Source organism: Lissotriton vulgaris, chromosome 7 (genome assembly GCF_964263255.1).
Source record: "Lissotriton vulgaris chromosome 7, aLisVul1.2, whole genome shotgun sequence".
NCBI classification, from domain to species: Eukaryota; Metazoa; Chordata; class Amphibia; order Caudata; family Salamandridae; genus Lissotriton; species Lissotriton vulgaris.
In genome coordinates, this window is record NC_141695.1 from 223,340,765 (window position 1) to 223,356,496 (window position 15,732).

Genomic DNA, 15,732 nt, shown 5'->3' on the forward strand with positions numbered 1-15,732 from the left:
TATTATGCATGGCCGTTGTACTAGTTGGGTCAGATGTATGCTTTCCAAATCTGATTGGAGACTTTTTGTACCTGGGAGGCTTTTATTTTCTAAGTGCAAGTTCAGGTCCCCCAATACTGTGATGTGTTTTTTTAAAGCATTGAGGACCTAATGGGGTATCTGAGTGTTGAACAAGATATAGCAGAACAGTGTTGCCATAAGACAATGTGGAGATGTAAAGTTAAGAAGAGTAAACCCATACTTACTCATAAATGCTTACCTTGATGATTTAAATACCAAATATGAATTGTGTAGAATGGAATTCTCATGTGGATTTCAACTCATCACAACTGTAAATGGACCTGTGTTCCCATTCCTTTATTTCCTGGATGCAGGAAAACTTGTTCTGATTTTTCAGACGAGAAAATCCGGCGTGAAAAATTACATTGGGAAAGAGGTGCATAGCAGCCCGAACCCGTTTTCCACCCCTTTGATATTCCGCCCTACCCTGGTGCCATTAACCTTTAGACTAGGCATGGGTGGAACATGTAACAACCCCTTTCCTCCCCCGCTAGCCTACATTCCCCCACCACTCCCTGTTATGTGCAGAAGTCCTTGCAACTATTTACCCCTACTCAGAGCTAGTGGTAAATGGCTGGAGTAAACCTTTTTGGAATCAAGAATACCATACTGTATTCAGCCCAGTAACTCTGGATCCACACAGTTATTCCCCATTCTTAGGGGTTTAACTCTTAATTACTGAAATTTATGCAGAGATTCTAGTCGGTATCTCTAATTCTGATCCCTTAGATCTCATAAAGAATTCTTTGCAAATCATAACCAGGTCCAAAGGGCATGGAAGTAGTCGATATTTTAGATTCAATATTTTGGTAGATCAATGTGAAAAGCTTGATTGTACTATTTAAGGTTATTGATAATCATTACAATTCCCTACTATCATAACTGCTACAACTTCTGCATTTGTACTTTGGATTCTCTCCTGTTCCTAGAACATTCCATCCCCAATAAGAAGGGGCCTGTTCTCGAAACCGCAAACATGAATGCCCCTGATTCCCTGGAAGTTTTCTCTCAGCTCCGAGAGGAAATATTTTGCAATATTCTTGGTAGAAAACAGTCAGTCGCATATGGCTTTTGAAGGCCTGTCATAAATAAGGTGGGTCTTCTGATGTCTGTTTGCCAGCAGTCATCGTTTTAAATTGGTTTTCCTGAAAGCAGAACCAGCAGTGTCTCAGCTGGTGGGAAAACACTATTTTGTTATCTTTAAATTAGGTGGAGATGTGTGAGGTGATGTGAGGGGATGGAGGGGTCAGTCACCAAATGTTGGCAGCTGTCCAGTTTCTACTTCTAGATGATAGTACTTAAGGGCAAACGCATAACATGGAAGTATAAGATGTTGATAATCATTAATTACCAGGTGACAAGCTAACTCCGGCTCTAGTATTATTTTGTTACATTATTTTCTTACGTTTATACCTCAATTGTGACTTGGAAACTTTGGGGCTATGTGTTCTTTCTTCCAGACACAGCTTATAGTCATACACACTGTTTCTGCCAAAATTTGAGCAGGCTTTGTTTCTGTCGATTAGCAGTGGTTGTGCACTACTTTAATTTCCTCCTGTAGGAGAGTAGGGTCTGCTTCCTATGGTCACCACTACGTTTTGCTGTGATTTTCTGGTTTTTCGACTTTAGTGTGGCTGTGGGCCTGCTAATCAGACCCACAGCCCAGCTGTTCTCTCTTTAAATTGATACCATGTTCTTTAGGTACATAACTGATTTGGTATTGGGTCACCTCTGTGAGCCCCTGTATAGTGTACCATAGGTACTCAGGTGCTCCAAGGCCTACCAGGGGCTGCAGCATGTATTATGCCATCCCTGGCTGGCCATCCAAACTGACACCACAGGCTGATCACTCAGCTTGGGTAAGGTGGTGTAATCACCCCTTACTTAGATATAGTATACCTATATCTACCCATATATATAGACACATATGCACCTATAAGTCACTCCTATGGTAGACCTCGACAGCCCTGGAGGCAGAGTGCTTAGTTTTATGTGAGAGGGCGGCCTAGCATGACCTGAGCCCCTCTGCAGCTTTCGGAACCATCTCCTTATAGCTGTTCTATGATATAGCCATACCATATACTCTTAAGTGCATTATAATCCTCGTGGTTAATGCTAACTTTGGTTTGGCTATATCAAAACATGTCAAACACTTTGGAATACCACCCCCTCCCCCCCCTGCAAGTTCTGGCAGCGGGGGTAGCATTCCACCCTTCTAGAGGGAAAAGACATGTATGTTACTGCTTTACCCGGTTAAGCACCGTGGATCAAGTCCTAAATTTAACATTACTTGTAGGAAAATATGTAACAGCGAAGAAATCATGCCTACACATGGTGTATGTCGATCTTACAGCAGCCTTCGACTGTGTGGGACACTCGAAGCTCTGGAAAATAATGCTACAAATGGGGATAGAACCACCTATAGTAGATATCCTCCGTGAGCTATACTCTGGCGCTACGGGAAAGGTCAGATATGGAATAGCAGGACAACTAACTAACAGCTTTCCAATTCAGAAAGGGGTCAGACAAGGGTGCGTGCTGGCCCCTTTCCTATTTACACTTTATACGAATGGTTTAGAGGCTGCACTGCTTAAGGGCGTTAAAGATCTGCCGGAAGCCGGTCGTCGACAGATTCCAGCGTTACTATACGCCGACGACGCGGTAATACTGGCAAGAACACCTGTCCAGCTTCAGAGGGCCCTAAATAATTACTGTACCTTTATGACCAGTCTCGATCTAAAAGTGAACATAAGGAAAACTTATGTAAAGCACATCGGCAACAGAGGGAACAAAGAGAAAAAAAACTTTGTGGACAACCTGCCTCTTGAAAGAACTAACATCTATCCTTATCTTGGTATAACTATTGATGAGGCGTTTAATTGGAGAGAGGCAATTAACTCCAGAAAGTTAGCCCTCATAAGAACAGTCGGCGCTTTAAAAGCATTTTCACTTCGTTTGGGAAAAAGACCACCCAACGAAATGATTAAGATATACAATGCAAAATCTATCAGCACAGCCACTTTTGGAGCAGGAGTCTGGGGTACAACTAATGTAGAGCAACTCCAAAAAATCGAAAACTCCTTCCTAAAGTTTTTATTGGCTGTTCCCAAAAGCACCACCACATTTGGTTGTCACCTTGAACTCGGAGTACACTATATATCGGACATCATTAAGATTCAGCCTATCATGCTATGGCGTAGAATTTGGGCCAGAGAAGAATGCCACCTTACAAGAACAATAATAGAGGACTGCATGAAACTAGACCATATGAATAAGATAAAATGGTTGGCATATGTAAAATCTTTTTTCACTGACATCGGCCGTCCGAGCTTCTTTGAAGACCCACCATCTGTAACAGACATTTCAAAAAAAGATCTAAAAACACTTTGTCTGTCACATTTATCTGAACTCCGAATGCTGTGTGAAATAGGTAAACCCTCAGTACAACAATGCTTAATGATACAGCTGGTCCCAACTATCCAACCTTATTTACAGTACCATTTGTCGCAATATGAAAAGTTACTCCTCACTCGTTTCAGGCTTAACATATATCATTTTTTGGTTCTATTTCCCATTCAGAATGTATGGACTCATAACACTGCAGTGTGTCCGTGTGACTCTATGTCCCCACAGTCTACAATACATGTCACATTTTTTTGTAAATTTTATATGGAACTACGCAGGAGGTGGATATTACCACTATTAAAAGTTATGAACATCCGTAGATGTCGCCCTGCCTATTTAGCCCTGCAACTTCTGGAAAATTCTTTGATGACAAAATCTGTGGCACAATATCTAAAATTATGCATTAGGCACCGTACAAACCTGTAATGATGTGTAATAGTTTTAATAATTTTTCTACAATGAATGAATAATGATTTTTAATATTTATTGTGTTTTTATGTACTTTTATGGTTTTCATATATGGAACCCGAATAAAGATATTTTGATTTGATTTGCATTATAATCCTCGTGGTTAATGCTAACTTTGGTTTGGCTATATCAAAACATGTCAAACACTTTGGAATACCACCCCCTCCCCCCCCCCTGCAAGTTCTGGCAGCGGGGGTAGCATTCCACCCTTCTAGAGGGAAAAGACATGTATGTTACTGCTTTACCCGGTTAAAGTTAAACAGAGCCCCAGCATCACAAAATGGATGCTGCTGCCACAGACCTCCCACTGCTGGACGAAACTCTGGCAAGGGAGGCCTGGACAATAGGTTTCCTGTCCAGGGAGGTGCCAGCACCTCCCCAGACAGGCAGATGTGTATTGGGACTGGGAGATCTGCATCATCAGATGCTTATTGAGACACTGCCTGGGGCACACAAGGTGCTCCATGCATACCCAGTTCAAACTAGTTGCTGGGGCAGTGCAGCCCCGCTCTGGCGCGAAACTGGACAAAGGCCCCTTTTTTTAGTATAAGTATAGGAGCTGTGTCCCCAAGACCTCAGATTATCCTGGAATGAAACTTTGATGCAGAACTCTTGGACCTTCGACGTTCTATTTCGACTAGAAGACTGAAGACATCTCCCTTGTGGTCAAAGAGTGACCACCCTGTGCAAACAGGCACCACCAGTAACTTGCCAGTCTGCTTTGTCGACCCTCCTGCTGGAACGCGAAGACTCAGCGACAGAGGAACTGGACTTCCAGACTTCTCTGACTTTGACCCACATTCACAGCAAAGCTGAGACCCGTGGCAGACACGAGAGACGTGGGACCGGATACCCTGGACATCCTGAATTTTGCTAACAGCTCACCTACCGAGGTACCCTCAGAGTTGTGCTTTGGGGTACTAGAAGCCCCAGACCGGAGCACCATTTGCACTGAAGCTCAGTCCTCCACACTACACATGTGCCGCGTGGGGCCCGCTCTTGCATTTCAGCTTGACGCACCTTCCTGGTTGCTAGCCCGTTGGCTAGTGAGAACCCTGAAGACAAACCTTTAAAACTAAACTGTTTTCCTGGTTGCTCCAGGCTTGCTCCAGCTTCCCTGCAAAGGAGAAGCTCCTCAGACCTTGCTGGTCTGACCCGAAGCCCATCTTCACATCCTGCGTGGATTGCGTTTGCCAAGGCTTGTTGGGTCCGGTCTGGATACCGCCGCCGCAGTCAACTAGATCCTTTGTGGCATAGCTTGAATCCAGCACCTGGTCATCATCGACGCCTCCTGGTCCTCGTGGCTGCAGAGACAAGCTTCACCTTTTCACCTGAGATCATCGCGACATCGCCTGGTTCCTTCCTGGTTCCTTCCTGGTCACTGGCTAGTGACCCAGACTCTGTCCCCTCTACTTTCAGGTTCTTCACATCTTCGATCCACCCTTGGATCCACCCGGACACTCTTCCACTGGCCGCCTGCAGAACTTCTTTGAAGATCTCCATTGAAAGCATTGACGAAACCCGACACCAAAAGGCACCTATGCACCCGGCTTCCCTGGGTGAGGTAACACAAGTACTCCGGTGCTCCCATGGGTCTTGACTCTCAAAGTGTCCTAGTCTAAACGGGTTTTGTCGTAGTCCATCCGGAAGTGCCCTTAAAAAGTAATTTTGTAACTTCTTCGTTCTCCATTATAAGTCAATCGTAACTTGTGACTGTGTTTATACACTGCACGCGTCTCCCGTGGGCATCCTACTTCCTAACCTTTGGTTGTTTAGTGTAGCTCCAGCAATTCCCTAGGCCCTAGGCCTACTCACTGTTTCTGTTGTGGTTCTCATACCACTTACTTAGTATATGGTTTGTGAGGCCCCTAGGGCATAACTGAATTTGTGCAACGTATCGTATGCTAATTGAGTAACTTGTGATGTACTTCGATCTCTGACCTCATAAAGAGTGCAGAGGAGTTGTGTTAGAAATAAATACATATATGTTTGATATATACTTTGTGTGTTGTCTTTTCATTTGGTATTCTAGGGATTATAATTGGTAAAACAGCTTGCTTCACATGCTCTTTGAAGTCTTAGCCTATGTCTGCTGGTCTATGCTACCACTAGGATAGCTTGTCTATAAGGTTGACTTTACAACCACCATCAATAAGGGTCGTTTAGACCGGTGCAAGGTGCCCACTAGAATAGTGGACATCATATGCCAGACTTCTCGCACCTCCATTTAATGGAGTTTGCCCAGTTTGGTCCTGAGTACAGTACCATTCAGTTATTGCTTACTCTAAAACCGGACCACTTCAGAATCGTCAATATTTTTTTATTCCAAACTGTACACCCCGGAAGAATATTAATTGAACATTCCCTTCCACTACAATCAATACAATTACAAATTAAAACAGACACAAATCACAAAATTCACTGCAGCTGCTCTTTAAATTGCCCTAAGGTCCACATAGGCATTGTAACACTATATAAATGTAATATAGCATAACAGCATGGTTCAGCACGATGCAACGCAGCTCATCAAAAAATAGTCATTAACCTATGAAGCTCTTTCATTGATAGTTAACGGAATCTACTGGGGCCATGCTACAGGCATATTGGGAGAAAACTAAAATAATGGAAATTGCTTTATATGAATGTCAGCAATATTTTGACATCCGATGTCTTTAATTTCTTTCTATGTTTAAAACATTAAACATTGTACATAGGGGCTGAATATAACGTCGCAGTGGATGCAGTTTCTGCACTGTGTGGCAGGCATCTCATGGTGCCTGCAACTCAGTGCAGGGATGTTTAGGAGAGCAGGGTTTTTGACTGGGCGCACAGCTGTTTGGTGATTTTAAATAGTTTGTAAGGAACTCCAGAGTATCGCCTTCTGTTTGGAGGCGTGATAAATATATGGGGGTAGCACTCTCAACTCTGAGAGATGTCCTCCGGGTTCCGAAAAAGTCCTTGCAAGAAGGTTTCTTGAATGGTTAGTTGGAAGGTAAATAGAACACTTTAAACGTGAAAGATGTTCAAGTATTTATTCATGAATTTCACTTCTCGTTGCATTCACAAGAGTATATTTCATCATCAAAATTCCATTAGTGCACTCAAACCATCCCAATGCATTTAGGCATTCAAATCATGCCTTCATCTGGGGATATGTTCTGTAAACGAAGAAAAAGCCCGGAGGACATCTCTCAGAGTTGAGAGTGCTACCCCCATATGTTTAGGAGAGCACCATAGGTGTCCTCCAGCCCACACAGCGGAGGGCCATGGGCAAGAGGGCCCTGCTAGGGACCCCCAAAGTAATTTCCTGATAGCCTTTCCATGTCCACACGGTCATTAGGGGATTATTTTGTCTTTCCGATGCACCACCTTGTAGACCCTTTCAGAAGCTCTGCGGATGGTCCCTATGCATCTGCCCGCCGCAGCATAATGCGGCGGGCGGACTGTAGGGGCAGATGTTGGTGGTGTCGAGGGTCCCACACTGACCCACTGACATTGTAATCAGCCCCATTGTATGGCGGTCTTGGTATGCTCCGAGTGAGGAGTGTGTGTGTGTGTGTATAGATCTGAGATCTGGTTGGAAAAATAACAAGTATTTTTTGATTCATTTCTTTTAGGTGAATAATGTTTTGCACAACTTACCCTACGAGATATCAGGATTATTTAAAGTGTACCAGTGCGGCCTTCAGGTGTTACTAAAGGCAGAGAATGGCATTGAGGTGAGCTACGACTGGATCTGGCACTTTGTGCTGACCCTTCCCAGCAGCTACTATGGCACCACTGGTGGCCTCTGTGGAGATTTCAATCAGAATGCAGCAGATGACATGTTTGATCCCAGTCGCAACCAGGTAACCGACATCATAGCTTGGGCTCGTAGCTGGAAGGTATACGACCGAGACCCATTCTGTTGGGACTATTGCTCTGGGAACTGCCCTACTTGTGAGGAGAGCATGAAAAGCCTGTACAGCGGCAACCAGTTCTGTGGGCTGATCAGCGGCAACACTGATGGACCGTTCCGTGAATGTCACTCCAAAGTGAACCCGGATAAATTCTTCGACAACTGTCTATACGATGTCTGTATGAACGGGGGAGCTAAGCAAATTCTCTGCCAGGCCCTTAGCGCCTATGCCAGCACCTGCTTGAAAAATAGCGTCATGCTATACGACTGGAGGATGCCATCTGGATGCAGTAAGTAGGAAAATGTAGGAAAATGTGATCTTAGTTGTGTGATCTCTATAGAGTCCCAAAGGGAGTTTGAATGTACTGAAGCAGGGTGAACAACATTCAGAAATCAATAGTTCACTTTGTTAATGTTACACACTCTATTCACTATACATGTCAAACTAGTGGAGGCTATTTATGGTGGTGCTGTCTCCTTACTAAGTGATATTTGATCTGGAAATATTTGTCCCCTTCTCTCTTCTTTCTTATTATGGGTACATGCCTTTGCCTCTGGTTAGAGAGTCAGATGAGGCTGCACTTTGGTGAGACTACACATTTCCTCTTGTGTTAAGAAGTCAGGTGTTATAGAAACATGTGGCAGCTCTTCATCTTCTCAGCAAGCATGACACCTTTTTGGATATAAAAACTGAGATGAACGTGCAGCTATAGCCCATGTGAAAAATAGTTTAATTACTATTATTATTCTTGGAGGTATTTTTTAGGGCATAGCAATTGGTTTTCAGTAGGCGTAGTAATAGCCTTTTATGATCCAGTGAGTTGTAAATTTAAAATATATAAATTTAAATACATTATTAATATTACGGAAAAAGTAATATTACATGTACTTAAATATATTTAATAAGAATGCAATTCATATTGAAACTACTTTATAAAGAGCGTCATTAGGTTAATCAACTGTTTTTTCGCATCGTTGAAACGAAGGTTTGGACTGTATATATATATATATATATATATATATATATATATATATATACATATATATGTATATATATATATATATATATATATATATATATATATATATATATATATATATATATATATATACAGTCCAAACCTTCGTTTCAACGATGCGAAAAAAGGCGCTGACTCCGTGAGATTCAGAAAAGGAGTTTTATTCACCTAAAGGATGTTGGCTTACGCGTTTCGGCGGTGCAACCGCCTTGGTCACAACAACTTCAGAAAGGACGCTAAACAAATATATACATCAATGTTGATAGGAGCCTCCTGGTGACGTGCATCAGTTGCCATGGTTACCCTCCCCATTTGCATAGACATGGAAGAGGTGAGCTGCTATCGGCTCTCCGACACTATTGTCAAGTAAGTGAACTTCTCTCTCATAAATGAACACATTGCAGACTGTGAAAGCATTTAACTGTGTAAACGACATTGGCAAGCAATATATTGCTATTTAGATTTCTCAGTTTCGTACACATAGTGCTTTACATTCACTGGGTCAATTACCGATGCAGCAACAATGTACATATACATGCGACCTTTATAAAAAGTGCTTTGGAAAAACATTTTATAAACTGTGAAAAAAGAACTTCAAAACCAGTGTATCATAAAACCTGAAAACAGCATGATTGCCTCACAGTACTGCATAGAAATACAAAATGTATTGTATCACCGTATAACAGATTCAGTGAACCATTTGGCTTCATCTTTTAAATCCCTGCCACACAAAGTGTTATGCCCCAGTGGGCTTTTTTACAATTGTGGACGATTGTTATACTTTCTCATGTTTACCTGGTGTAATTCTACATTACACTATTTGTCTGATATTGTATTGTTCAGCACTGTGATTCTATAAATTTCCTTATGTGTATCACCTCAACTATTGTGTTTTACCCTGTGTGCTCCAACTAGTGAACTACCTTCACTACAGTATTTGAATCAAGTCTAAAGTATTAATACTGTAAAGTTAGACCAGTATCCTTATTGCGAAGTTTCAAAGGAGTGGGAAATGTGTACCACCACGGAGCAAGTTATAGAAAAGATTTGCAGATTGCATTGGCAAGATTGGGCCAGTTTGTTATACGTTGGGTCAGAAGTGCACACTTAATGCTTTGTCAGAATTAAGGCCGTTAGGAGCCTTGGTGTCGAGAAGGATAATATATCTCGACTCCAATCTCCTAAGTGCTAGGAGTCTGTTGCCTCCCCTTGCATTCTTACTGACGCTGTCAAAAACAAAGTATTGCAAATCTTCTTTGGTCATCGTTGGTCACTGCTCTTAAGTGCTGTAAGATCCTTACATGTACTGGATGGAGAGTACTTCCAACGTAACGCTTCTTGCAAGTGCACTGTAAAACATAGATTATATATTCTTCTACTCTCCCAAAGATGAAAGGATTCGCACTCACGGGCACTTTCCAAGTATTGTCTTTATTTTCAATGATGAATGCACAACCAACGCGTTTCAGTGTCTGCTGACACCTTGATCACGGTCGGAGGTCATTACTTTTTTTTCACATATATATATTTTTGAAATCTTTGAACTTTTGGTCACATGACGTCCTGTTTCCTCACAGGTGGGATTCTGGTATATGTAGTTTAAAATGACTTATTTCCTTATAACAAGTTCTTTTTCATTACACTCCCAAACCCCTATCTTTTTTGATCATACTACATTTAATGTGGGCATTAAAACTCCAAAGACCCAACACAAACTTATCAAACAAATAACCTTTCTGGTTATGCCCTCCAGTGGGCATTTGAAATGTTACATTTTAACATTGACTACGATTGTTTTGTTCATTTGCCTGTTGTCCTAGGACCCTTATTATCTGTTCAATACATACTTTGTTTGCAATATTTATCAATCAAAGAAGGAAGGGAAGGGGAGGGCCAGGGAGGCGAAGGAAAGAAAGGAGGGAATGGCGGGGTCGGGGTAAGGAGTGGGAGGATGATTTAATTCCTAGTGGGGAATAAGCCTTTTCAAGGGTACCCATTATCTCTAAAGGCAACTTCCTTATCGTTCTCAACTAACTGGGTTTCCCTGGAAGTCTATCCTTGTGAAATTTTACTTCCTCAACAACCAAGAAGTTGGGGAAAAGGGGTCAATGTTCTATTGTCTCTTAGAAGCTATTTACATGTGCTGGCTATAGAAAATGTACATACATCTCCTCATCCTGGTTCAAACCATATGGGGTAAATGTTCTTAACGATAAAATCCAACGAGACTCGCATTGTCTCAGTCTTGTTTCACGGTCACCACCTCTTGCATGTTTATTCACGCTTTTAATGCCGTAAAATTTCAAGACCTTCCAGTCACTGTTGTGTTTCTCCTCCATGTTTTTCGCCACCGCGTTGCTCCTGTCCTTATTTGCGGTGGCTCTCACATGTTCCAGAATTCGTAGTTTTGTTTCCTTTATGGTGCTGCCCACATATTTCAAGGGACAGGGGCATTCTATAATGTACACCACATTTGGTGTTTTTGCAGTTTATCAACTGTCAAATGTTCCATTTTCTTTGGTTGAAGCCTGTGAATGTTTTGGTATTTCTTGCTATTTGACATACTTTACAGCTTGAACACTTTACAATGCCCGATGCTTTGAGCCAATGTTTCTTTTTACTTTGATTTTTCCAGTAATGGCTTTGTACCAACTTGTCTTTTAAAATGCCTGCTCTTTTATATGTCACTTCGGGGTGATTTCCTACAATTTCTGCCACCGTTTGGTCCATTTTTAGAAATTTCCATTTCTTTCTCAGAATTTTTGTTATTTCACCTGACTACGGATTAGTGAATTTTGGTGAAAACTGCCTGTAAAACTGAGTTGGTAGCAGTTATTTTACGATGTAAAGTGGTTTGGATTTTTCCGTCGTTGATGTAAATTTCTGTGTCCAAAAAAGTTACACGTTCTCTGCTCATCATGTAAGTAAATTTGAAGCCGGCGTCTGTTGTGTTCAAAATGGAAAAATAATCCTTGAAGTCCTGTTCGTCACTGTCCCATATAATTAGCAGATCCTCTATAAATTGTAACCAAATAATGGTCTTTTCAGTGTATATGTCGTTGTCCGGGTGCCAGGCGAAGTGCTGCTCCCACCAGCTCATCGCCAGACACGCGTAACTTGGACTTGAGGAAAAACCCATAGCAGTTCCGCTTGTCTGGTTATATATTTCCTCCCCGAAAAGGAATACATTGTGGGTAAGGCATAGTTCAATCATTTTTAGAACCATCTCGTTATGTTTTGTGTATTTGATGTTACGTTTTTGAAGGAAGTACTCACAGGCTGTAACCCCTATGTTGTTTTTGATGTTCGTATACAATGCAATGACATCCATTGTAATTAGACAATAGGAATCTTGCCATGGTAGGTCTACCAGATGTCTTAAGAGGTCGCTTGTATCCTTTATGTATGATGTCAAATTGAGAACAAAAGGCATCAAGAAATGGTCTACATAATTTTCCATTGGCTCATACAAAGAACCCTTTGCCGAGATAATTGGTCTCCCCGGTGGTTTGGTCTGGTGTTTGTGTACTTTGGGTAGAAAATATATAGTTGCCATTACTGGATGTTCTCTTTTTAGATATTTCACTTCATCATTTTTAAACTAGCGGTCTCTAGTTGGCAGAGGTAGGTACCACTGTCCAAATAGGGACCCTTGCTTCTAGTCAGGGCAAGGAGATAACCCTCTGAGATAACCCCTGCTCACCCTCTAGGTAGCTTGGCACGAGCAGTCTAGGCTAACCAGAGGCAATGCGTAAAGTATTTGTACCAGCACTCGCAGTAACACAGTGAAAACACCACAAACTGATTTCACAACAGTTTAGGAAAATAGAGATATTTATTCTAAACTATACAAGACCAAAACGACAAAAATCCAACATACACAGTTCAAGAATATGGTTTCAAAAGAGTTCTTAAGGTTGTAATCAAAGTTCTTTAAGTTGAGATAAAATAATCCACAGATGCGTGAAAAGTTCACAGTTGCGTCACGTTTACTCACAGTACCTTTTAGTTGCGACAAAGTTCCGAAAGCAGAAGCTGGTGCCATAGAAAACAAGCGATGCGTTGCTCCTGAGACCCCGGGGAGGCGATGCGACAGCCCCGCTGCAGCAGCGGGCGTGTTACGACGAATCGGGTCTGTATGGGGAGGAAGGCCACTTGTATGGATTCCGGTGCATAGGTTCCGTAGGAAGTTTGTGCTCGCAAAGGCATGATGCGACGATCTCGTAGGGGCTGCGACGATGCGTGGTCCAGCGGGGATCCTCTCTCTCGCAGCTCCTCGATGCGATGGTTCTGCGACGATACTCGCAGCGACGTGATGCGGTCCGCAAGCAAGCGGTGCGGCGATCTCACCCAGTGACGACAGGCTCTGCGACGACACTTGCAGCGATGTTCGGCTTCCCGCACCAAGCGGGTGCGTCCCGCAAACGAAGGATGCGACGGCTCTGGCAGCGACGTCAGGCGCTGCGACGATCTCGACCTTCATAGCGGCGGGGAAACTTCTCGCACTGTCGGGGATGAGCTCCGCAAGCGAGCGATGCAACACTTTTCAATTGCAAAAGTCTCTCAAGCTTAGTTTCAAGCTTCCCAGCACAGGTACAACTTCCAGAGGCCCCACAACTGGATCAAGCACTCTAGGAAGGACAGAACTCTCTCAGCAGAGTTCAGGGAAGTTGGGGGTGACGTCCTTTTGTTCCTGGGACTTCTGAACAGGGAGCCAGCTCTTCTCAGGCCCTTGGAGATTCCTTCAAGACAGGTGGGGGCCAAAAGCGGTACAAAAGGGGGTGGTGATGGACGGAGCATCTGAATCAATCAAACACTCACACCCAATTAAAAGATCTGGGTGTGATCCATCACCGTTCTTTAGTCCACTCTGCCACCCCAGTTCAGACATGGCTATATGCAAATCAGTCTGACCCTGTGCCTCATGGGAACAGTCCAGCCCGAACTGCCCCGCCATAAGTGTGGCAGGGTATGCTCAGACGTGGGTCCCTTGCTCACTTTGCCACTGGATTCAAGCAAGCCGGGCTGAAGACGGCGGGAATGCCAGAAACCGGTCCTCGGAAGCTTGTTTCCGGTCCAGGGAAGACATGGCTTGGCAGTTCGGGCTGGACTGTTCCCATGAGGCACAGGGTCAGACTGATTTGCATATAGCCATGTCTGAACTGGGGTGGCAGAGTGGGCTAAAGAACAGTGATGAATTAAACCCAGATCTTTTGACTGAGTGTTTGATTGATTCAGATGCTCCGTCCATCACCACCCCCTTTTGTAATACCTTATGGTACAGCAGGTCTTTAAACTGAGACAGAGATTTGACTGAATGAGGTCAAAGATCACATCATAACATATGGCAATATCGCGTATTCGCTTGTGCGCAGTCTGACTGATACATCCCACCCCTCCCGCAGCACTGCACTGAATAGGTGTCTGTAGGGCAGCGCTGCCCGCTGGCTCAGGCCTACAGTACAGTACAGCAGGTCTTTAAAATGAGACAGAGATGAGACTGCATGAGGTCAGAGATCACATCATTAGGCACAGCAATATTGTTTGTTCGCACCTGCGCTGCCAGGCTGAAGCACCCCACCCCTCTAGTTGCACCACGCTCAATCTGAGGCCCTGTGCACCCAGTCCACTCTGCTTACCTGCTGTCATTGTTGTGTGAGCAAACACTACGGGCAGCAGTGCTAAAAATTCAGATGGAGTGTTGATTGCAGGAGAGTGTACACCTCATAGATCCCTTTCGTAGACAACATGCATTAGGGCTCACAATTTAGAGCCCGTGTTGATTACCAGGATGGTGTACACCTCATGGATCCATTTCTTTTTTTTATGGCACATTATGATATGTGAGGTGGATGCAGCATATCATTTGAGGTTGTGTGAAAGAGGAGGGACGCGTGGCATCGTGGTTATCCTATTTATACGTACGCAAAGTAGGCTGAGCTTGCGTATGCCTGGCCAGCGTAGGGGTGTGAATAATTATTCCGGGGTCTTGGGCAGTGTTCAGTTCCTGCCTGGCCAGGAAGTTTACTTATGTGTATTTCTTTTGGTGTTTTGACCTCACAGATTTAGATTAGTGTAGCATGTGTCAGGAGGGCAAAAAACTATTGTTAAAGAGATGGCCTGTGATCTCGGATGTGCAGTCTGCCCGTGGCCGATGATTCTCCTTAGAGCCACCAATATCCAGGCCGAAAGGCAGCACAATAATGTGCACACAAACACACCAGGGGCATCGTGTAACACATATTTGTTTTTTGAGATGCATGGCATTCACACGTGGAAGACTAATGTACAGAGCATGAATATTGATCAAGATGATCGTTACATGTTGTTTTTTTTTGTTGTCATCATTTGTGCGATCTTAGTGGTTATAGCTAACAAGGTCACCTCATATTTTTGAGGGCCCTCGTGGGGAGGAGGTAGAGACCATGTTTTAGTAAACCAACACCATCTTTGAGTTAATGTGACATTATGCCAGCCCATAGATACTCAAGAGTTTATTAATCGCATAGTTTAAATCATTGGACGTCCCTTCCTACCCTACCTAATACTATTGTCCCAAAGTTTCCAGTGATTAGTACGTCTACTCTCGTCTCTGGACCTATCCAGATTTCTATACTTATCTACTGCCCGAACCCAATTCTCAACCGTTGGAAGAGATGGAAGGGTCCAGTTTATACACACCTTAGGTCTGGCAAGCAACATAAATGTGAACAAGATATATTTCTGATTTTTAGTTAAAATAGTGTTAAGGTCATCACGAAACATAATTCCAAAAATAATAACAAAGGCACTTACCTTGATGCTGACATTTAAAGTCTTGTTGATTATCTTCCCAATATTATACCAAAATGCATCAAGGTATGGACAAGCATAAAACATATG

The 15,732-nt window shown here is 43.1% G+C and overlaps 1 protein-coding gene across 1 annotated transcript in view; it reads left to right on the forward strand.

The window, feature by feature from the left end:
* Positions 1-15,732, forward strand: part of LOC147701257 (IgGFc-binding protein-like) — a 388,685-nt gene that overhangs the window by 77,132 nt on the left and 295,821 nt on the right. The window contains exon 9 of the mRNA XM_086930000.1: positions 7,551-8,121. Within this exon, the coding sequence (XP_086786126.1) occupies positions 7,551-8,121 (571 nt within the window). The remainder of the gene's footprint in view (positions 1-7,550; positions 8,122-15,732) is intronic.